This window comes from Ictalurus furcatus, chromosome 26 (assembly GCF_023375685.1).
Source record: "Ictalurus furcatus strain D&B chromosome 26, Billie_1.0, whole genome shotgun sequence".
Taxonomy (NCBI): Eukaryota; Metazoa; Chordata; class Actinopteri; order Siluriformes; family Ictaluridae; genus Ictalurus; species Ictalurus furcatus.
The window spans coordinates 3,010,454-3,034,558 of record NC_071280.1 but is presented as its reverse complement, the minus strand read 5'-3'; the positions used below and the strand labels follow the sequence as shown (position 1 = coordinate 3,034,558).

The following is a 24,105-nucleotide window of genomic DNA, read 5'->3' as shown; positions in this document are numbered from 1 at the left end:
TTCGCCAAATATACCTAGCTTTTCCATTTTGGCTGATTTGTTAGTGTTTTCGGATTTCTCATTGTGTTTATAATTTGTTATTTTGTTTTCATATTTGTGTTTTGTTTTGCACTTCTCGGCCACCGTAGGGTAACCCCGTCATTATTATTATTATTATTATTATTATTATTTTCTTTATAGCATTATTTCACAATTCCTGGACGAAATCAGTTGCCTGTGATCAAAGATAGTGAGAACTGATGTTGGGGAATATAGACAAATTCGTGCTAAATTATTATTTTATGTCATCAATGAAAAATAGGGTAAGAGATATTCTAGAACTTTTGACATTTACTTAATCAACTTAATGAATACAAATAATAATAAAAAAGTAATAGAGTAATTAGGCCTCCTTGGTTCATTTTTTATTTTTTTTAAGGTGACCGATTTGAACAGATATGGAAGGCTGTCTAAGATTGCCAGTCTGGTTTTAGTTCTTCCCCACTCGAATGCAGATGCAGAGAGAGTTCTCCATGGTGGGTTTGAACAAAACCAAAACTAGGAACAGTTTGGCTCTGGACTGAACACAATCATCCATCATGACGGTGAAAATAGCTGACCTTGAGCCACAGTGCTGTAAGTGTGAGCCACCACCAGGGGCGCCGTTACGGGGTGTGCAGAGTATGCCAGGTATATGGGCCCAGGACGCTAGGGGGCTCCAAAATCACGATTTTGAATTATTTTATTTTATTTTTTTTTTTGGTGATTTTTTTTTTTCTTACATACATGAACACGTCAACTAATAGTAGTAAAATAAAATAAAAAAATTTAAATGATAGAAAGTAAGAAGTGAAAGTAAGCATGCTCTCATCACTAATCACAGCGCATGATGTTAAACACACAAAAGAATACGATGGAAAGAAGCACGTTTCAGGAGCACAAAAGCGAAAAACGTTTTTTAAAAAAAAAAGTAGGAATGAAGACGTTAAAAGGAGGAAAGTTTTCCTTATGAATTGGGTCCTCACAAATCAGAATGAACAAAATAATGGAGATGATAGTAGAGACAGACCGGGAAAGACTGGAGATGCTAATTGTTATGGCCTCGATGCAGACCCTAGCAGTGAAACATGCAGGCAGGTTAGCAATAAACAAGCAACAATCTGCAGAGACAAAACAGTATGAAAGGACAGTATTCAAGTCAGCAGCAGCACCAGCGATGACGACCTCAGAGAGACAGGACTACGGGTTAGCGAGAGTAAGGCCGCAACATTTCACATTGATGGCACCAATATACAAGCTATACCAACTGTCTGTGAGAGTGAAGCAGGACAGACCACCAGTAAACCGAGCACACCCAATGTCACTGATTAATAATATTAAATATATAAATATTAAATATATAATTAACTATATAAAATATTTAAATGTTACTTGAAACAATATAAATGTTAAACTAATTAATTATTTAAATTTTTTATTAAACGTCAAAAGAAAAAACACATTCACGTGGAAGAAGGGGAACCAAAATTCTGTCTTGCATACCCCCTTTAAAGCTCTTCATGGCACCCCTGCAACACTTACAACACAAAGCAGCATTCATAAGCTGAAATGTGTACTCACACACACACACACACACACACACACACAGCTTGACATACATGCTCAGGGAAAGTTCTGTAATCCTACTGTATGTGTACATTGAGCACTGCTGTTCAGTTCGCTCATTTGGGGCCAAATTTATTTTATTTTTGGTACGTTTGTATTTTTTTAAATACATGAAACAATTTATTTAATTTGGATGAATTTGTCTGTCTTTTGTCAGATTTACCAATTGTTATCATTTCTATTTGTGCTGGTCAGTTATGAACAAAAGGTCAAATTGAACTGCTAGCAAAAACTTGAGAGAATTGGGTGGAGCCGAGGGGCTGCTGCTGTGAATATTTGAGTGGCCCCTCCTCTAACAGATAACCTCACTCCAAACTTTTGATAAAACTTGAGAGTCCTGGTTGGTGTCATGTTGTCTTGGTAAAGTGAGTCTCGTCAATAAGTAAGGAATCAAATCATTTCAGTGAACCGAACTGAATTACTCGACAAAAATAAGCAGTGATTAACACATATATTCAAAAGATGTGGATATTTACTTCTAATTCATCAAATAACACAGTTACACCAGATATTGAGTTATTATTTTAGCTGTGTGAGGCTCTATTAGAGTTTATTAGAGAATAAAATTGTTTATACCAAATTTACCAAAGTTTCAATCATAAAGTTTCAAAGACAGATTAATTGCATCTGCTGTTATTTTGGGTCACACAACCTCACATTTCCTTTAGAAACCCAAAACCCAGCGTATAGAGGTTGAGTGAATGTGGTGTGGACTCTGTGGAGGAGCTTCATCGTGTCAGAGATGCTGTAGAAGGACAGACTTCCTGCACTGTGATCCACATACACTCCTATTCTGGAGGATGATGGAACTCTGAGATCAGTTTTAATGTTGCTGTGATAGAAAGAGAGAGAAGAAGAAGAACAGCACAGACTCCAGGACTGATTGTTGAGTCCAAACACACACTGTTTACCCCATCCTTTCCTCCTGATGTCTTTATATGAGACTGAGATGTACACACCATCACCGCTCCACTTCACCTCCCAGTAACAGCGTCCACACACACTCTCCTTACACAACACCTGCCAACAGGAGTCAAATCTCTCTGGATGATAAGAGTACTGCTGATTTTTCACACTGAATGTCACCGCTCTGTTCTTCTCAGACAGAATGAGGAAATGATTTGCTGTGTTGGGATCCAGAGTCAGATAACAGAAATCTAAAATAAAAGACAAAAACAACTAAAAATTGTGATCATGTTGGACATAGTGTGTGTGTGTCTGTGTGTGTGTGTGTGTGAGTGTGTGTATCTGTTTTAGACGTACATTTCAGAAAATCTTCTCTGCTCTTTGGCTCTGATGGTGAAACTGCTGTAGCTTGGAGACAAAACAGAGATGAAGATAAAAATGAATCATCAGCTTCTGTAAAAGATGGAAACAGTTTAAAGTGATACAGTGAATGTATTAATTTTAAATCAGTGTTTTAGTTAAAAGTATTAGTCCTTTCTGTGTATCTTGTGAATATTTCCTGAGCGAGTAAAGACGTCCATCATGGTGTTTCTCCAGCAGGAACAGCTCCTCTTACCATGTGAAGAGATTTTGTTGAATTCCTCCTCACAGAATTCCTCGAGTCTCTTCTTCAGATCTGAGAGAGAATTCCTCACTCCATCAAATGAGAGATGTTGATGGACAGTGCTGCTGGGTGAATCCTCACGTGCAGAAGAGACACAGAGAGACTGGAAACTCTAGAGAGAGAGAAGGAGAAAGGCGAGGAACGAGAGAGGAACAAATGATCTCAGAAGAAATTAGACCAAAGACACACTGTGGGTGAAATAAGCTACTTACAAAAGCAAGATACTATTTAAAAAATAATTTAAAGTAATATGTTTGTTTGCAGAACTGTAAATAGGACTTGTCACTACAGTGAGTGTTACCTGGAGGAATTGGATGTGATCGTGTGTGTGTGAAAGCTGCTCCAGCTCAGTGACTCTCCTCTGAAGATCAGTGATCTCCTGCTCCAGTTGCTCCAGGAGTCGTTCAGCTCGACTCAGTTCAGCCTTCTCCTGAGCTCTGATCAGCTTCGTCACCTCAGAGCGCTTTTTCTCCATGGAACTGATCATCTCAGTAAAGATAATCTCACTGTCCTCCACTGCTGTCTGAGCACGTGACTGTTAGGACACACACACACACACACACACACACACACACACACACACACTTCCCTCTGTTACTGGGACTCGGGATGACTGGTTGTTCATGTTGTGTGTGTTTCTAGCAGCAGCTCTGTCTCTGCTCACTGCTCACCTTAATCGTGTTCACAGCCTGTTTCAGCTCCTGCACCTTCTTCTGCTTCTCCTGGATTCTCTGTTGGGATTTCATCTGCTCCTCCTTTAACTCACTCTGAGCACAAATCACTTATATTCAGCTGGTTATAAATGATGTGTGGGTGAATATTAATGGTAGCTACATGGTTAAAGTTCACAGTGTTGTGTGGAATTGTTTAAGTTGTAAAACTGATGTTCAGCTTCTCCAAAGTTCACAGACTGCTCTGACGTGATTATGACTAACGCTGGGTGAGGAGGACAAATTCATTTAACACTTGTGTAAACACAACACACTGGAATGTGATACACCATTTTAAAATCATTCCGATGAACTGAACCATTACAATCACAATTTAAATCTGATAACTGACTAAAGCAGCTGATTCTAGATAAGAAAAATAATTCAGATGAATTTGTTCTGAAAAGATTTCTAGTTCTCACCTGTTTCTCAGTTCTCTCTGCTGAAAGTGATACAGCGTCGTGTCCTTTGTGATTATCCAACATGCACAAAGAACAAATACACCTTTGGTCAGTACGACAGTAGATCCTGAGCACTTCATCATGGTGAGAGCAGATCTTCTCTTGGAGCTTTGAGGAGGCTTCGATTAAGGTGTGCTTTTTCAAAGCAGAAACTTCTAGATGAGGTTTAAAATGAGTTTCACAAAAAGAAGCCAGACACATCAGACAGGACTTGACGGCTTTGTGTTTCCTCCTGGTGCAGAAATCACACTCCACATCTCCAGGTCCAGCGTAACAGTGAGCAGGAGAAGCAGCTTGGACTTCAGTCTTCTTCAGTTTCTCCACCACTTCAGCCAGCATGTTGTTTCTGCGTAGAACAGGCCTCGGAGTGAAAGTGTCTCTGCACTGAGGACAGCTATAGACTCCCTTCTGATCCTCCTGATCCCAGCAGCCATTAATACACACTTTACAGTAACTGTGACCACAGGGGATAGTCACCGGATCCTTCAGGAGATCCAGACACACTGGACAACTGAACTGATCCACTGAAAAGTGATCTAAAATACTGGATTCTGCCATTTTCCTGCACTCACACGCTAAGTGAGAGTGCGAAAGAGAAAGAGGAAGAGACACAGAGAGGGAGGGAGGCATTCAGAGATAAGTTTCTTTTTCCCTGAAACCAGTAGGTGTGGCTTTGTGTGTGTGTGTGAGAGAGAGAGAGAGAGAGCGAGAGAGAGAGAGAGAGAGAGCCTGCTCCAGAGTCATCATCTGTCTCTCTATCTCACCCAGAACATCCTCCAAGATCCTAAACAGTCTGGCTTGAAAGCCGCACACACGCCACAGAAGCTGCCCTTGTGGCTGTCACTGAGAAGCTTCATACTACTAGATCAGCTAAACTGTCATCATCCATGAGACTCTCTTGTCCATCCTCACGAGTCTTGGAATTCATGACACAGCATGTCAATGGTCTGCTTCCTATCTGAAGTGACGGTCATATCAGGTGACACATCAGATGATGGAATCCACATTCTGTACACATTTTGTTCATTTTATCTTGTTTTTTTCTTCCTTCCTCCAAATGCCACAAATGACCAATTCATATTCCTCATTGTCGGTTACCCAAACGGGCATGTTACACTGGTGGCAGCGGTGTTTGGCATTAGCACAGCAGAATGTAATGAATGTAGGGAAATGGCTAGAAGCTGGAATTTCAGACCAAATATCAGCTTTAGTTTCCCAGCTGGTCCACCGCGATACTGTGGATACTGACACTGACTTTCCCCCTATGCCCACTTCGACTCAATGTCTCTAACTCAGAACATCAAACCTTGTTAGACACTGGTTCTGGTCTCTCCCTCATCACTGAGGAACGTTGGAAGAACATTCCAGTCCTACTTTGGTAAACTACTAGACATGTCCAAATCCATATTGCTCATGTAACATTATCCCATATTCTTCACATTGTGTGTACTATCAGTCACCCTCTGAAATTATGGTGGGACTTTCTTACACAGCACAATGTGAACCTGTCTGTACCCAGTACCTCTCTGCCGTTATACAACACCACTGTTCCCTTCTCTTCACAAGACCTAGTCCCCATACAGCGTGCAGCTATTTCAGAATCTCCTGTTACAGTCCCTCCCCTCTCCAAAATAGTGGGCACCATCTCTGTTACCACTAATGACACAGGCTTTCCCAACTCTTATATAGGCATTTGTTGTGGTTTGAACAAAAGTTGAGTGACACAATTGTACCGTCAAGGAGGAATTGGTTATGTACCTATTCAAGTTGGGTAAATAGTGCGATGATCACCTTCCTCAAGTCGCACTGGGATACAACACTACAACCCATGCTCGTATGGGTTTTAGCCCTTACTTCTTGGCCCATGGTCAGGAAGCCTGGGGTCCTAGTGGACAATCTCCTAGACACTTGTAGCACATTCCCCTCAGGGGTTCCTACCACTCCAGCTGAGTACACCTCTATCTACATGAGTGCCTTTTATGATCATACAAGTCACGTTTAGATAGGTGTTACGTGTCAAAGTAACATCCACATAAATGCCAGGACCCAAAATTTTCTAGCAGAACATTGCTCGGCACATAAGGCTGCCTAAGCCGGCTTGGCTTCTCCCCATATTGCATCCTGGTGCCATGTCTTCCCCCGATAAGTAATGCGCACGCACCCGGCCATCCACATGGTGTAAAAGAAAATGTGATACATCAGACCAGCCCACCATCTTCCATTGCTCCATGGTAGAGTTTTGATGCTCACCTGCCCATTGTAGGTGCTTTCAGTGGTTGACAGGGTCAGCATGGGCTCTCTGACTGGTCGGCAGCTACAAAACCCCATACAGTACACAGTAAACTTTGATGCACTGTGTTCTGACACTTTTCTATCATAACCAGAATGACCTTTTATAGCTATTTGTCTTACAGTAGCTCTTCATTGGGATCGGACCAGATGGGCTAGTCTTCATATATATATATATATATATATATATATATATATATATATGCATATACAGTACTGTACAAAATTCTTAGGCACCTATAAAGAAATGCTGTAGAGCAGCACAGGTGCCTTCAAAAATAATGAAATCAAATGTTTCTACATTAAAAAAAAATACTATACAGAGCAGTAAACAGTAATAAATAAGACAAAGTCAATATTTGGTGTGACGACCCTTTGCTTTAAAAAAGAGAATTAGTAGTCTCAGGTAGAATTAGTGCAGTTTTATAAGGAAATGAGCTGGTAAGTTTTACTGAGCATCTTACAGAACCAGCCACTGTTCTTATGGAGACTTTGACTTTCGCACTTGCTCGTGTTTTTTTAAGCGGTCTATTATATAATATGCTGCTTTCTTTACTGGCACACAAACACTTTTCTGTAACATGTAATTTTGTGCTGGAAAACTAATGTACTAATGTTTGGAAATCTAAACATTACATAAAACATTAAAACCTATAATAAAGGTATAACATAAAAATCTATAATTCTAAAAGCAAACAGGGTGCCGAAGACCTTTGCACAGTATATACACACATAGAGTGGTACTTGAAAGTTTGTAAACCCTTTCTATATATCTGCATAAATATGACCTAAAACATCATACTCTGTGGCCCCGTTGAGCCATTGCTCAGTCACGCCCCTTTAGTTGAGGTGAAGATACACAATTTTCTCAACAAGGAGAGAATTTTTAGCATTATCCGAGTGCTAAATTTTATGCTTATAAAATATTTCAACTTTCGTTTAAAAAAAAAGAATGTTGATTGACAGTGCAGCTAACATTCATGTTGCAGCGTTTATAGTAAAATAACCACCACTGCTCAGCTCTAAGGCTTCACATCTCTGATATGGACATGTCTTTCTGGTTATATTGTGTGTGTGTGTGGATATGTATGTGTGTATGTGTGTATATCAGGCAATTGGCATTGGTGCATGTCAGCAGTCTCGGATCCACTGCACTCGTCTGGCAGGTGAAAAGGCCGATAACTGGTGGCTGCATCGTCATCGAAAGGTTTTGGGTATGAAATTCCGTGCCAGCGTTAAATATGCTGAGATTGCTAACGCTATTGACCAGTATGTCACCAACACCATCGGAAAGGTGAGCAGGTAATGTTAGTCAAACACGTTAGTCAGAGTGGTAACCAATGCTGATATCTTTTGCTTAGAGTGTTTTAAAAGTACAGGCATTTTTATGCAGAAAGTAAGCTACCATCTTACCACTGGTTATCAAGGTCGGTTTATGTTCCTCATATTAATCAATTTAGGCTAGTTATTAAGTTTTAGCATGTTTTTTTTTTGCACTTGGGCAAAAAAACAATAAAAAAACAAAAACTTAGCTACAATAAGACTGTGAAAAGTCTTCTTCACACAGATGTGAAGCAAATGCATTTATATAAGTGCTTGCATGTTTGTTTGTTTGGTTTTTCTTGGTTGATCTGAGGAAAGTTAGTTTAAATTTCCTAATTATTGTAAACAATATGAGATGGTCTTGCTAAATAGAGTGATTAGCTAATTAGAAAAGTTCTGCAAACTTACCTCTGGTCACCTTAAAGCTAGTTTTCTAAAAACAAAAAGCCTAGGTGTTTGATTGTGACGACAGGCCAGCAGCCAGCACACAAAAGAGGAAAAAAAAACACTCCTACTGCAACTCCGCCAGGTGCTGAAAGGACAGCTCCGCATCAGCACCACTAGTGTTTTGGACAGCTGGAGAGCATGTGGCTGCGAGGCAGGGCCACAAGGTGACACACGGCTGGCAGCTAATGATCAGTGTGGCAGCTCTCCACCATCCAGCGGGAGCATATAAAAGGGCCTTCCTCCTCTAACAAAGGGGAGAATGATCTCCAAAATACTGTTAACATTCTGTTCTCTATTTTCACAGAAGATATTGCCACAGAAGAGGATTTTGCTCCCTGGCTGCCTCACCGGAGCTCCCTGACCTCCAAACCAGGCCTCAACCTCTTTGTGAGACTCCATCATGCTCTCTACAATCCCAAGGAGGACACCAACCCCCGAGCACCACATCCTACCACACCTTTTTCTCACCCACACACACTTTCTGTTGAATAAATCCTCCAAGTTTTGCACTTAAGTGGCCTCCTGTGTGTCTGTGCTCAAACCGCCGCAGCCTAAACTCACTATACTGGTGGAGGAAGCGGGCTTGAGCACAGACCCACCCACCCAGAGATAAATGGATCCCATAATGCAGCACTTGTTGGAAACGAACATTCAACAGCAAGCAGTGACTCAACAGCTTGCCCAGAGATTACAAGTCGCAACCAGAGAGCTTCTAGCAGACCAAAACACCGCCACTGAGGTCGCAGAGAGGGTAGCCATGGACCAGTTCCTAAGAACTCTGACACCCACAGAACGCCAGGCCGTGGGAATGTAGGCTCCGAACAACCCCAAAGAAATGATAACCACCCTAGAATGAGCCTTGGCCACCCTGGAACTGGGCAGGGAAGCACGACGAGCACTCAGCCCTCCTAGAAGGTTCCCACCTCACCGTCCGGGCTGGAACTACACCAGGGAGAGAGGGAATGGCCAAAGTCGCCCCGCCTATGGAACACCCTGGGACGAGGCCATGCCAACAGAGCCGGACCCAGAAACCCTGGAAAAAGCCCAGAAACCCTGGCTGGCAGGGTGTGCCCTCCACACACCTAACCCACCCAAAACACCCACCCTGACAGTAAGGGAAGAGGGACACCCAGTCACAGCCTTGTTTGACTCAGGTAGCACGGTGACCCTGGCCAGAACGATGATCCTGCCAAAAAAGACCATCAGGAAAGGAACCATCACCATGACATGCATACACGGGAAGTCCTTGCGGCCGAGGTACACATACAAGGCAAAACAGGCACCTGGCCTCTCCTGGTGGGCGTCATTCCAGAACTTCCAGTGCCGCTACAGGGTTCCCGACCAGCCCAGCTCCCACGACCAAGAGGGCACCATGACGAGGGAAGGCTTCATGGGTCTGGCAGGCCTACATGGCCGAGTACGAAGGAGATGCCATGGCAGAAGATGAGCTACATAGATGTACTATCCCAATGTTGTCTGTACTCCAGCAGGGGCAGAAAGAAGACGACCGTCTGAAACATTGCTGGGCCCAGGTGTGACAGATCGAAGCGGTCGACCAAAACCATGAACCAAGGACTCCCCACAACCTACTTTCTGGTCAGGGGACGTCTACTCTATTACAGGACCAACTGCAGAGGAGAAACTGGCGACCTCCTGGTGGTCCCCAAGACAAGGACCCAGTTACTGATGCACCTGGCCCATGCCCATCCACTCACTCGGGGGTCACTTGGGGGCGCGAAACACGCTAGAGAAACTGAAGGACCGCTTTATCTGGCTGCAGAGGTCCGAGGCTTCTGTCACCAGTGCCCCCAGTGCCAATGCACCGCCCCAAGGAAGCCCCCACTGGCACCCCTCATCACCCTTCCCATTATAGGCATCCCCTTTGAGAGGATTGGCATGGACCTCATAGGGCCACTTCCGAAATCCACCCTTGGTCAAGAATACATCCTGGCTATCATGGACTATGCCACCAGGTACCCCGAGGCAGTGCCACTACGTAAAGCCACCTCCCGCAACATTGATAAGGAACTTGTGCTCCTGTTCAGCCATGTGGGGATTCTGAAGGACATACTAACAGACCAAAGTACGCCTTTTACATTTAAACTGATGTCTGATCTGTGTCGGCTGTTGCAGGTTAAACACCTGAGTATGGCCATCTACTACCCACAGATGGATGGGCTCGTCAAACGGTTTAATCAGACTCTGAATTGGATGTTGCGCTGGGTGGTAGATGAGGAAGGGAGGAACTGGGACCTCCTCCTGCCCTACTTCCTCTTCACAGTCCGGGAGTGCCCTCAAGCATCCACGGGCTTCACACCATTCAAGCTCCTTTTTGGACGGTGACCTCGAGGACTACCGGACATGGCCCGGGAAGCATGGGAGGAACAGCCCTCACCATTTCACTCAATCATCAAGTTCGCGCAAGAGATGCAGGAGCGGATCAACCGAGTGGCCCCGATTGTACAATCACACATGAAGGCTGGTCAGGAGGAACAAAAAAGAGCATACAACCGCATTACACAAACATGGAAGTTCCAGCCTGGCAATCGGGTGCTCCTGCTAGTGCCGAACGCCACCTGTAAAGTCCTGGCCCCGATGGCAAGGCCCATATACAGTCCTTGAGCGGGTGGGCGCCTTGAACTACCACCTGTAGCAGCCCGGTAAGTGAGCAGAAACACAAACATACCATGTAAACCTGTTAAAGAAATGGATTGAGCCTGCTCCAGTGATGTCTGCTTTTGCTACCCTAGACCCAGATCATAGCGAACGTGCCTTGGTCCAGCAGGGAGAGGACCTAACCCCCACACAAAGACAGGAGCTGATGGAACTGGTGGACCAGTTCGCCAATGTCTTCTCAACCACTCCAGGGTGACTCAGCTGGTCCACTACAAGATTAAGACCCGTCCGGGAGTTGTGGTTAAACAGTGGCCCTACCAGGTCCCGGATGCCTGCCGCAAGGCTATTGAGCAGGACGTTGGCTGAATGCTTCAGGCCAACACCATAGAGGAGTCCACCAGACACTGGTCCAGCTCCATCATGATTGTGCCAAAGCCTGACAGAAGTATTCGCCTTTGCAATGCCTTCTGGAAGCTGAACCAGGTCTCAGAATTAACAACTATCCCCTTCCCCAAGTGGATGATCAAGTGGAGCGATTGGGGAGAGCCAGGTTCATATCCACACTAGACCTAACAAAAGGTTACTGGCAAGTAGTACTGGCCCCAGAAGCAAGACCAAAGACTGCCTTCAGTACTGCATACGGCCACTGGCAGTACCGGGTTCTCCTCTTTGGCCTACACAGAGCGCCTGCAACGTTCCAGAGACTGATGGACATCATCCTACATCCACATCATACATTCGCAGCCGCCTACCTGGACGATGTGGTTATACACTCCTCCACTTAGTCAGATCACCTGTTCCACCTGGGGGAGGTCCTGAAGGAGCTCTGTAAGGCTGGGCTGACAGCCAACCCGAAAAAGTGTCACCTGGTGCTGACCAAGGCACAGTACCTAGGATACTGTATTGGCTAGAGCCTCCTAAACCGCAAACAAAGAAGATCGAGGCAGTTAAGGACTACACCCGGCCTACGTCAAAAAAACAGTTACATGCCTTTATAAAAAATATAAAATATAAAATTGCCTTTATAGGTCTATACTGATTATCAGCCGATACATCGGTGCATCTCTGGTAAATATATTTCCAATGAGGCTATTCACATAACATTTTTACCAGATATCAGTATTAACTCAAGAAATCTGGAAATATAAAGAATTCACAACATTAAAGTCCAGAAATAAAGTTATGTGCAATTGTCACGTAATGGAGTTGAGGACAGCTGCAAATGCAGATAAGAGCTTTATTATATGAGAGACAGGCAGACAAATCCAAATCGTGAAACATAGACGTGGTCATAAATAGGCAATAGATCAGGCGATCAGCAAACGGGCCTAAACGAGGCAAAACAAGAATTCAAAACAAGGACTAGAACAAGATCAAAACTAGGACAGAAACCACGATGATCAATGGCTTGGTATACGGATGAAACACGTAATACTTCGCAAAGTCTAAATGTTCACAAAGTCTCTTTTATACTGTAGTTGTGAGTGTGTGTGAGGTTGGATGCAGGTGTGTGTGATTAGAATGAGTGTTCTGTGTGTGTGTGTGAGCATTCTGGGAATTGCAGTCCATGGCGGCCATGTTTGTAGGCTGCCGTGCAGTATGGGAAATGTAGTCACTGGTTTGCTGTGATATGACAGTAATTAAGTGGAATGACACAGGAAAAAAGTATTGAACACGCTAAGAAAAAGCAGTTCTCCAAGGCAAGGGAAGGCAAGGAACCAGCTGAAATCCGTAAGTAATTATATCCTGGCTTATGTGGGTTAATTTGATATGTACTGTAACATCTATCTAAACATTGTTGCAGACTAAGTACACCCCTTCATGGCAACAGTATTCCCTAGACAGTGACATCTTTCAGCAGGATAATACGCCCTGCCATGCTGAAACATTTTTGAGGAACATGATAGAGGGTTCAAGTTGTTGACTTGGCCTCCAAATTCCACAGATCTCAATCTGATTGAGTGTCTATAGGATGTACAAAAAAGTCTGATTCATAGAAGGCCCACCTTTCAACGTGCAGGAATTAAAGGATCTGCAGCTAATGTCTTGGTGCCAGATACCACAACTCACCTTCAGAGACCTTGTGGAGTCCATGCATCGACAGGTCAGAGCGGTTTTGGTGGCACAAGGGGGACCTACACAAAAGTAGGCTGGTGGTTTTAATATTATGGCTGATCCATGTGTGTTCTAAGCAGTACAAATTAATCACAGAAGTCCTTTAATAAAGATGAACGTCCTTAAAGTGCATGGGCACTCAGCACTTGTGACACTGCTGACAGACTAACCAGGGAAGGGGAACCGGTGTAAGCTGACTGTTCCAGCATTGAAGTAGCTGGTGGTGAAGGACACGGAAGAGGGGGTACAGGAGATGGATCTGGAGTGGTAGGGCGCTGCGGTGGAGCCAAGGCTAAATTTGCCCAGACAGGGCAAGCCATAGGGCTGGAGGAAGCAATGAAATTGTTTGGCAAGGCATGTGTAATTGCATCATGAGGGCTGGAGAAGAAAGACTTGAGGCAATAGAAGCGAAGGTCTTTGGGCTTACTCAGTGGGCATGAGAGGTCATGAACTTCAAAATCACCAGGGAATGGTTGATCCTAAACCCGTCACTACCTAACATTATAATTAGCTGATTTATTCTCACAACGGCTTGGTAATGAGTGTAATAACTTTGTATAATAATTATAATGAGTGTAATAACTAGCTGACTCTGTCATATTGACTTGCTAATGAGCTAGCTAGGATAATTCATTGAGTTGGTGTCATGTTGTCTTGGTAAAGTGAGTCTCATCAGTAAGTAATGAATCAAATCATTGATTCAGTGAACTGAACTGAATTACTTGACTCAGCAAAAATAAGCAGTTAGTAAAATATTCAACATTTCTGATTTACACATTTATTCAAAACGTGGATATTTCCTTCTAGTTCATCTATTACCACATTTACACGAGTTACTGAGTTATTATTTTAGCTTTGTGAGGCTCTATTAGAGTTTATTAGAGAATCAAATTGTTTATACCAAATTTACCAAAGTTTCAATCATAAAGTTTCAAAGACAAATTAATTGCATCTGCTGTTATTTTGGGTCACACAACCTCACAGTTCCTCCATAAACCCCAAACCCAGCGTATAAAGGCTGAGTGAATGTGGTGTGGACTCTGTGGAGGAGCTTCATCGTGTCAGAGATGCTGTAGAAGGACAGACTTCCTGCACTGTGATCCACATACACTCCTATTCTGGAGGATGATGGAACTCTGAGATCAGTTTTAATGTTGCTGTGATAGAAAGAGAGAGAAGAAGAAGAACACCGCAGACTCCAGGACTGATTGTTGCGTCCAAACCCACACTCATTACCCAGTCCTTTCCTCCTGATGTCTTTATATGAGACTGAGATGTACACACCAACACCGCTCCACTTCACCTCCCAGTAACAGCGTCCACACACACTCTCCTTACACAACACCTGCTTATAGAAGTTGAATGTCTCTGGATGATCAGAGAACGGCTGCTGGTTCCAACTGCTTGCCACCGCTCTGTTCTGCTCAGACAGACAGAGGTAATGATGTGCTGTTTTGGGATCCAGAGTCAGAAAACAGAAACCTAAAATAAAATTGAAAAAAAGCTGAAAAATGTAAGCATGCTGGATATTGTTTGTGTGTGTGTGTGTGTGTGTGTGTGTGTGTGTGTTTTGTACATTTCAGAAAATCTTCTCTGCTCTTTGGCTCTGATGGTGAAACTGTTGTAGCTTGGAGACAAAACAGAGATGAAGACAAAAATTAATCATCAGCTTCTGTAAAAGATGGAAACAGTTTAAAGTGATAAAGTGAATGTATTCATTTTAAATCAGTCTTTAGTTAAAAGTATAAGTCCTTTCTGTGTATCTTGTGAATATTTCCTGAGTGAGTAAAGACGTCCATCATGGTGTTTCTCCAGCAGGAACAGCCCCTCTTACCATGTGGAGGGATTTTGTTGAATTCCTCCTCACAGAATTTCTCAAATCTCTTCTTAAGATCTGAGAGAGAATTCCTCAATCCATCAAATGAGAGATGTTGACGGACGGTGATGCTGGGTGAATCCTCACGTCCAGAAGAGACACAGAGAGACCGGAAACTCTACAGAGAGAAAAACAGAACAGAGGAGGAGAAGGTATTGTCAGCTGCATTACTATGTAATATTAAAACATGATACTGTTTTTTAATGTTAGCGTTTGTTTGCTGAACTGTAAACCCGGATTATCTAACACTAATAATCTACACTCCGAGGTAAAGCTGGAACTGTTGTGAAGGTTTAAAAACATTGCTGTCATGATGTACATTAAGTCATTTTGAATGGCAACTAATTTATAGGACTAATATCATTCGTCACTACAGCGAGTGTTACCTGGAGGAAGTGGATGTGATCTTGTGTGTGTGAAAGCTGCTCCAGCTCAGTGACTCTCCTCTGAAGATCAGTGATCTCCTGCTCCAGTTGCTCCAGGAGTCGTTCAGCTCGACTCAGTTCAGCCTTCTCCTGAGCTCTGATCAGCTTCGTCACCTCCGAGCGCTTTTTCTCCATGGAGCTGATCATCTCAGTAAAGATCCTTTCATTGTCCTCCACTGCTGTCTGAGCACGGGACTATTAGGGCGCGCACACACACACACACACACACACACACACACACACACACACACACACACACTTCCCTCTGTTACTGGGACTCTGGAAGACTGTTTGTTCATGTTGTGTGTGTTTCTAGGAGTAGCTCTGTCTCTGCTCACTGCTCACCTTAATCGTGTTCACAGTCTGTTTCAGCTCCTGCACCTTCTTCTGCTTCTCCTGGATTCTCTGCTGGGATTTCATCTGCTCCTCCTTTAACTCACTCTGAGCACAAATCACTTATATTCAGCTGGTTATAAATGATGTGTGGGTGAATTTTAATGGAAGCTAAATGGTTGAAGTTTACAGTCTTGTGTGGAATTCTTTAAGTTGCTCCAAAATTCACTGAGTGCTCTGATGTGATTATGACTAACGCTGGGTGAGGAGGACAAATTCATTTAACACTTGTGTAAACACAACACACTGAAATGTAATACACCATTTTAAAATCATTCTGATGAAATGAACCATTACAATCACAATTTAAATCTGATAACTCTCTAAAGCAGCTGATTCTAGATAAGAAAAATAATTCAGATGAATTTGTTCTGAAAAGATTTCTAGTTCTCACCTGTTTCTCAGTTCTCTCTGCTGAAAGTGATACAGTGTCGTGTCCTTTGTGATTATCCAACATGCACTAAAAACAAATACACCTTTTGTCAGTACGACAGTAGATCCTAAGCACTTCATCATGTTGAGAGCAGATCTTCTCTTGGAGTTTTGAGGAGGCTTCGATTAAGGTGTGCGTCTTCAATGTAGGAAGTTCAAGATGAGGTTTCAGATGAGTTTCACAAAAGGAGGTCAGACACATCAGACAGGACTTGATGGCTTTGTGTTTTCTCCCGGTGCAGAAATCACACTCTACATCTCCAGGTCCAGCATAACAATGAGCAGGAGAAGCAGCTTGGACTTCAGTCTTCTTCAGTTTCTCCACCACTTGAGCCAGCATGTTGTTTCTGTGTAGAACAGGCCTCGGAGTGAAAGTGTCCTTGCACTGAGGACAACTGTAGACTCCCTTCTCATCCTCCTGATCCCAGAAACCATTAATACACACCTTACAGTAACTGTGACCACAGTGGATAGCCACCGGATCCTTCAGGAGATCCAGACACACTGGACAGCTGAACTGATCCACTGAAAATTGATCTACTGAAATACGAGCCTCTGCCATTTTCATGCCCTCACACTGAGAGAGAAAGTGCGGCACTCAGAGATTAGTTTATTTTTCTCTAAAATAATTAGTAAAAGAGGGGGTGGAGATAGAAAGGTGGAGTCCAAATGTTTTACATTCAGATCATACTTTTTAAGCTTAATGATATCCTCTGTCATCATGGTAGGTAGTGTTGAAATATTGCTTTTGAAACTAATGATCTGTAACTTAATAAGCACTTGCCATCCTGGAGTTGATAAATATAGATCCTCAACTACAATTTAATTATACCTAAATGCTACAGAACACTATTTAAGTAGCTTCCTTGAATGAGTATAAATGCAAAGGGGCCAGTCAGAATCACCTGGAGGATACCTTTTTGTGCAAGTGCACCTTCAATAAAGTCATCTTCAGACTGGTGGTGGTGTGGGGAACATTTCCTTGGCACCTCTTAACATTTGAGTATCATTTAAATGCCACCGCTTGAGTATTGTTACTGACCACATGAATCCCTTTATGGCCACAGTTTTACCCATTTTTATAATGTCTAATTCCAACACCTGTCACAAATAACAAACCATCTTAAACTGGTTCCATGAACATAACCATTAGTTCAGTGTACGTTAATGGCCTCAGTGTCGACAGATCTGAAACCTTTCGAGCACCTTTGGTATGTAGAACAGGAAGGTTGTAGAAAGAGTGTGCAGCTGACAGATCTGCAGCAATTATGTGCAACAGTCATGTCAACATCAATCAGAATGTCAAAGGAAAGTTTCCAGTCCCTTGTAAATTATACTCCACACCCATATGTGGGCCTATTACAAACTGTTGCCACAAAGTTGGAAGAATGTATAGAATGTGTTTGTATGCTGTAGCATTACAATTTGTACAGTTTCCTTCACTGGAACTGAGAGGCCTGAAACTGTTCCAGCCTTACAATGACCCTGTGCCCAAAGAGAGGTCTATGAAGATATTTTTTGCCAGGGTTAGAGTGGAAGAACTCGAGTGTCCTGCACAACATCTTGACCTCAACCCCAATGAACACCTTTGGGATGAACTGGGATGCCAACAGTGCCCCAGGCCTTTTTGCTCAACAATCCATGCCTGACCTTACTAATGGTCTTGTGGCTGAATGGACAAATCCCCACAGCCAGACTTTTAAAAACTAGTGGAAAGTTTTCCCAGAAGAATGGCGGCTATTATAACAGCAAAGGGGAGACTAACTCTAGAATGGTATGTTTAAAACCCACATACAGATGGCCATTAACTATTTCAGAAACTGCTAGTCTCTTGGTATGGTCATGCACAACAGTATTTAAGAGTTCACACAGAATTGTGTAGAAAACATAAAACATCCAGTGTGAGGCAGTTCAGCAGGCATAAATACCTTGTTGAAGAGAAAGGTCAGAGGAAAATGACCAGGAAGGCTATGATAACTTAAATAACCATTCCTTATCACTGTGGTGAGCAGAAAATTGCTGAATGCACATTATGTGAAATTCTGTGGTGTATGAGCTACAACAGCAGAAAACGTCTGGGTTACGCGTATAACCCTGCTCCCTGAGAAGGGAAGGAGACGTTGTGTTAGCTGAACGCTGTGGGAAGCACCCTCGTGCGTGACCGGTATCTAAAGTCTATGTAACATCATGCCTATTTATATGCTTGCCGTGATCAGGTGACGTGGCAATTAAGCATGTCGCTTGTGTTACGACCCCGGTCGAGGGTCAAGGTGTAACATAAAAGAAAGTATAAACAAAAACAATAATGAAGTTGACACGTCTTTCAAATCTTTGATATCGTACAAATTTAATGATTACAAGAAAGAAAAGAAAAAAAATCCATAACAATCACTCCGAAAGCAAATCTCTTCAGGGCTGGGCAAGGCCAAAATAATAAACAGAACAGTCACTATCTTGTCCCGTATCAATTTAAATAACCTAACAAAAAAGGTATTTCAAAAGAAAATACAGAGTTTAACCTGACTCCCTAACTGAGGCAAAAACAGCGAACAAAAGATAGACCAAAAAATAAACGGCACCCAACCCCTACAGCTTTTGTGATAATTAGAGAAGAAATATTTACAATATAAGATATATTTACAATAGAGGCGTTCACTTAGCCACAACACAAGACAAAACAGGGGAATGAGACAACACGATATCCTACCACTCACTTCTTTCACTCGTACACAATATAACAAGCAAGCGATTTCACTCAAACACCAGGAAAAACATTCGCTACTCAATTGTATTCACGCACTCATAGACACACCACACAGCCACATCCCTGCCGACATATCGTTCTTCCTCCTTTTCAAACGACGCACAGTCTTCTCCTGTCCAATCTCTGTGCAGCACGTCAGCACATTGAATCAGGGCGGAGCGACCTGTGAGAGCGGAACAGGGGGAGATAGAGAGAGTGAGAGAGAGAGAGAGAGAGAGAGAGAGCACACACAATACGTCTCCTGACGTAACACTTGATATATAAATGGCACCTGTGAACCACGCCATCAGCCTCTATTATCTGAAGCGAAGATACAATTCACTGGCATGCCTCAGTATGACAAAGCTATGCAATGTCTCGTTGCCTTCTCAGGGAACGGGGTTACATTCGTAACCCAGACATTCCCTTTCAAAGAAAACTTCACGTTGCATGAGCTCAACGCTGTGGGAACAAGAATACCCACTCCGTCATACTGAGGGTATGGCCTGTTAAAAAATATCCGAGCCCGAGGGTCACTGCAAGACACTTGAGCCCGGGCCTGAATGTATATCCAGGCTGTAATATCGAATGAATGTGTGCGGCATAGACCACCCCGCCGCAGCGTACACATCCTGTAAGGATACCCCTTTGGACAAAAACTTTGAGGAGGCAACCCCCCTAGTGGAAAGAGCCCTTATGCTCAAAGGCATAGCGAGACCACACGTCTCATAAGCAATAGAGATTGCTTCCACTATCCAATTAAAGATGTGCTGCTTCGACATAGCACCACCTCTACTGTCACCACCAAAGCTGATCAGCAGCTGCGCTGACTTATGCCACTGGCCAGAGTGGTGGACGTAAGTACAGAGAGCCCTTACTGGACACAGTAGGTGCAGTTTCTCTTGTTCTGATGTAAGGAAGGGATGAGGGCAGAAAGTCTGCAACACTACTGGCTGGGCAGCAGATGTAGGCACTTTAGGAATATGATCCAGCCTAGGATACAGGAAGGCCTTGGCTAATCCAGGGGTAAAGTCAAGGCAGAAAGGAGCAACAGAGAGAGCTTGTAGATCTCCTACTCGCTTGAGAGATGTCAGGACCAGCAAAAGAGCTACCTTTAGAGTCAGAAGCTTCTCAGAGGCTGATTCTAAGGGCTCAAACGGGGCACCTGACTTTCCAGGACCACAGAAAGGTCCCTATTTTTGGAGCCTCTGTGGGGCAACATCCTCTAACTTCGAGGTTAGAGGATGTTGCCCCACAGAGGCTCCATCAATAGGGGCATGGCTGGGCAAAATAGCGGCCATGTAGACCCTTATTGTAGGAGGAATGAACCCCGCTGAGAAACGTCCTTGTAAGAACTCCAGGACTGTAGCTATTGTGCAGTTCCCTGGGTCTAGCTGATGTTCCTCACACCACGCGACAAAAAGTTGCATACAATTTCCTCATGGATGGTGCTCTAGCATTCAACATGGTCTCTACAACCTCAGTTGTGAGACCAGAATCTATGAGCTGGTGTCCCTCAGATGCCAGACCCACAGTTTCCCAGACCCACTTGCCCCTCAGATGCCAGAACCACTTGTGGATGGAGTCACCAATCCTTGGGGCTCAGCCCCTGCCTCAACAGGATGTCTACCCCTATACTCCAGTTGCCCAGAATGTACATTTCACTCACTGTCAAAAACCTTCGCTCTGCCTAGAGAAGAATTAGTTGCATCTGCCTAAACAGGAGGCATGAACATAATCCTCCCTGGTGGTCAATATATGAGACTGTCGCTGTGTTGTCTGTCACAACTCATGTCTGTCACAACACATGGTGACCTCTCAGTTGAGGAAGAAAGAATTTCAGTGCTAGAATTATGACCCGCATTTCTAGGTGATTTATATGCCACTCCAGATGAGGGCTGCTCCAGAGACCATGAGCTGTGCCCCAGCCCATGAGGGAGGTATCTGTCATTACTGTCTTGCGATAAGGAGACACCCCTCGAGTGTGACCCAAGGCTAGAAACCAGGCACACCTCCAAATTCTCATAGCACGTAGCATGACCGCGTGACATTGATTAGTCTCCCCAACTTTTCAGCCACCACTGAAATGGTCTCCTGTGCAATAGGCCCAACAGTATGATGTTGGCTGCTACTGCCATAAGCCCTTTTCTGAGGTTCAACCTGAGCCACAAGCTCTTCATGTGGACGAGAACAATATTTCGATGTTGAATCGCCAGCTCCCTGGATCGTGCTAGAATTAACCAGTCATCCAGGTACTTTAGTACACAGATGCCCTGAAGTCACGATGGAGCCAGAATGACATCCATGCACTTTGTGAAGGTGCAAGAAGATCAAGCTAGCCCGAAGGGAAGAACCCGATATTGGTATGCGTTGCCTCCAAACACAAACCTCAGGAACTTCCTGTGAGTGGGCAATATTTCTATATGGATATATGCATCTTTTAGATCTATTGTCACAAACCCGTCCTCAAACTGAATCTGTGAAACGATAAGTTTGGGCATCAGCATCTTGAATCTGTGTGTCCAAAGAGTACAGATCAGATGATGCAGATCTAAAATTGGCCGCATACTCCCATCTTTTTTGCGGATCAGGAAATAACGGCTGTAAAAACCTCCCTCCCTCAGAGAATGGGGTACATGTTCTATGGCCCCTTTGTCCAAGAGGGATCTTACTTCCTGCACTAACATCGGGCTCCGCCCTGTGCTGACTACTGTGGGGAGCATACCTCTGAACCGGGGGGGTCGAGCTCTGAACTGGACCCGGTAACCCTTTTTTACGGTAGACAGAACCCATGGAGACACATTTGGCAATAGTTTCCACACTGCCAGATGGTCTTTAGCCTTGGCTAGGGGACGCCCTACAGTAATACAGGGGGCTAACTGCCCTAACAATCTCAATCCCTCCACGGCCCTTCAGGACCGCTCCTCCTTTGTCTGCTTGGCCTTTATGACCATTCTCAGGCTGCCCGGTTTCCCTGACTGTCTGTGGTGGGAGGTGGGCCGCCACACACACCTTCTGTGCCTCCCTTACATTAGCGCTGGCCCAGGTGAACTCGACACAACAGTGAAGGAACTGACTGAATGCACTGTATGTCAAGCTCACTCAGCAGGTCTGCTTAGTAGGCCTGCAACACTGCCATTGTCTGCAGTGACCCACAAGCAGACCCAGTGCCGCGGTGGCCTTACATGGCTTGGATGGCAAAGCTGGCCCCCCTAAATTACCTGCTGTCAATGGAGAGAGGTAGCTCACAAGCCCCTCCTCCAACTTCAGCATAGCTAAATAGCCGTGACTTTCTTTCCCCCGGCCGAAAAAAAAACAATCAATGGGTTATAAATACAGCTTATGCATGGCTTTCCCCCAAAGTCATGATATTTTGTCATGCACTTCTGGAAAAAAGGGGAGTTTTCTGCAGTGTGAGGAAGATTTATTTTCACTGGGGAGACAAAAGTTCATCCAGCCTTAGTAATCACTTCAAGCAGCTCTTTATATGCTTGAGAGCTGCTCTCAGTTTTTAGCACACCCTTCTGACTCCTCGGAGTAAGAGAGAAATTATTATATATTTTTTTGGCTTTCCATTGCGGAAGGAGTAGTTGCGACGTGAGCTACAACATCCAGCGGAGAGCCGGACCCAGAAGACAGAGCAAGAGATAGAGCCGTGCTCCTCCCCGGCTCTTCTTCCAGATCCATACAAGATCCCCAGGACCTGAGCCAGCTGGCTGACTCAACAGCGACTGGACCAGATCCACGAGGCTCTGAAACCCAACTCCCTTCGGCCAAGGAGTCTAATTGTAAGCCATTCAAAATGCACACAGTCAGACCTCTCGAGGGCTGCTGTCGCATGCTCCATCCCTAGACACTTCACACAGAAAGTGTGTCTGTCCCCCCGTGATGAATCGGGAGCAAGGCGTAACACACTTCCTGAATTCTCTCTCACTCATACTTTTCTCCTTTTTGCTTTTTTCTTTTAAAGGGACAGAAAAGTAAAGAGATTTATTTTTCCTTCTTTTTTTTGTTGTTGAAAAGATAGAGAGGAAATGAAGTCTTTTTGCAGGCGTTACACAAACGGCCGACATGCAGTTTGGCTGAAAATAATAAGGCTGACGGTGCAGTTCACAGGTGCGCAATGCACTTAATTGCCACATCATTTGATCACAGCAGGCCTATAAATAGGCATGATATTACACAAGCTTCATATACCGGTCATTAGTGAGGGGGTTCCCACAGTGTTGAGCTCACACAACGTGGAGTTCTCTTTGAAAGGGAACTACACTGGGTATGTAGTTTAAGGTTTATTTAATGTTTATTATTTATACTTAAGCTTTAACATTTATATTTAACACTTTTAAGTTTTAGTGTCAATCTTAAAGATAATCTTAAATCTTAAAGATAAATCTTAAGTGTAAATATAAAGGTAGAATTGAAATGTTTTGGTCATATGTTAATTGCCCCGCCACCACGAGTAATGGACACTGATTTGATTTCATTCTCATTATTAGCTTTTTAATGCAAGATCCAGGGACTGTTTTTAAATCAGCTATATGTCATAAACTTTGTTTCATGAGTAGCACAATATGGTGTAAACCTGGCAACCCTACCACACAGTGTCTTTCCATGATGCACATGCCGAGAGGGCGGGGTCAGTTAGCATATGAATTAAACATTTAAGTTCAATTATATTTACATTTAAGATTTATATTGAATTTTTACATTCATATATTCTTTGGTCTTACCCATTGTTATGAATGACTAAAGGAATTTGGCCTATGTGTTACCTCATATTTATACCCCTGTGAAACAGAAAGTTATGGTTGAGCAAGTTCCCGTCACCCCGGAGTACTAAAAAATGTAAAATATCAATGAGAATATAATTCAAATATATTTTTCTCATATGAATTAATAGGGGTGCCAATAATTGTGGCAAGCCTATAGTTAACGAAGATTTTTTTGGGGGGATAAACCTGTATTTTGTTTGTAATCGTTTCATATCCATGAGAGCAGAGAATTGTTGTGCATTTTTTTTAACAAAAGATCAAAAGTTTAAACAATAAAGACAATTTTCAT

The 24,105-nt window shown here is 43.5% G+C and overlaps 1 protein-coding gene and 1 pseudogene across 2 annotated transcripts; both read right to left on the bottom strand.

The window, feature by feature from the left end:
• Positions 1–2,177: 2,177 nt before the first annotated feature.
• Positions 2,178–5,002, bottom strand: LOC128601727 (tripartite motif-containing protein 16). 2 transcript variants are annotated; one of them, XM_053615054.1, is made up of 6 exons: positions 4,347–5,002; positions 3,886–3,981; positions 3,516–3,749; positions 3,167–3,326; positions 2,908–3,003; positions 2,178–2,801 (listed from the first exon to the last, which is right to left on the bottom strand). In XM_053615054.1, the coding sequence occupies exons 1-6, from the start codon at positions 4,941–4,943 to the stop codon at positions 2,278–2,280; spliced, it is 1,707 nt and encodes a 568-aa protein (XP_053471029.1). In that variant the 5' UTR covers positions 4,944–5,002; the 3' UTR covers positions 2,178–2,277. The 2 variants fall into 2 exon arrangements, with proteins under 2 accessions (XP_053471029.1, XP_053471030.1); XM_053615055.1 differs by having other exon boundaries at positions 2,908–2,958; positions 4,347–5,001.
• An 8,781-nt stretch (positions 5,003–13,783) lies between these two features.
• Positions 13,784–17,059, bottom strand: LOC128602264 (tripartite motif-containing protein 16-like; annotated as a pseudogene).
• Between the last annotated feature and the right edge of the window lie 7,046 nt (positions 17,060–24,105).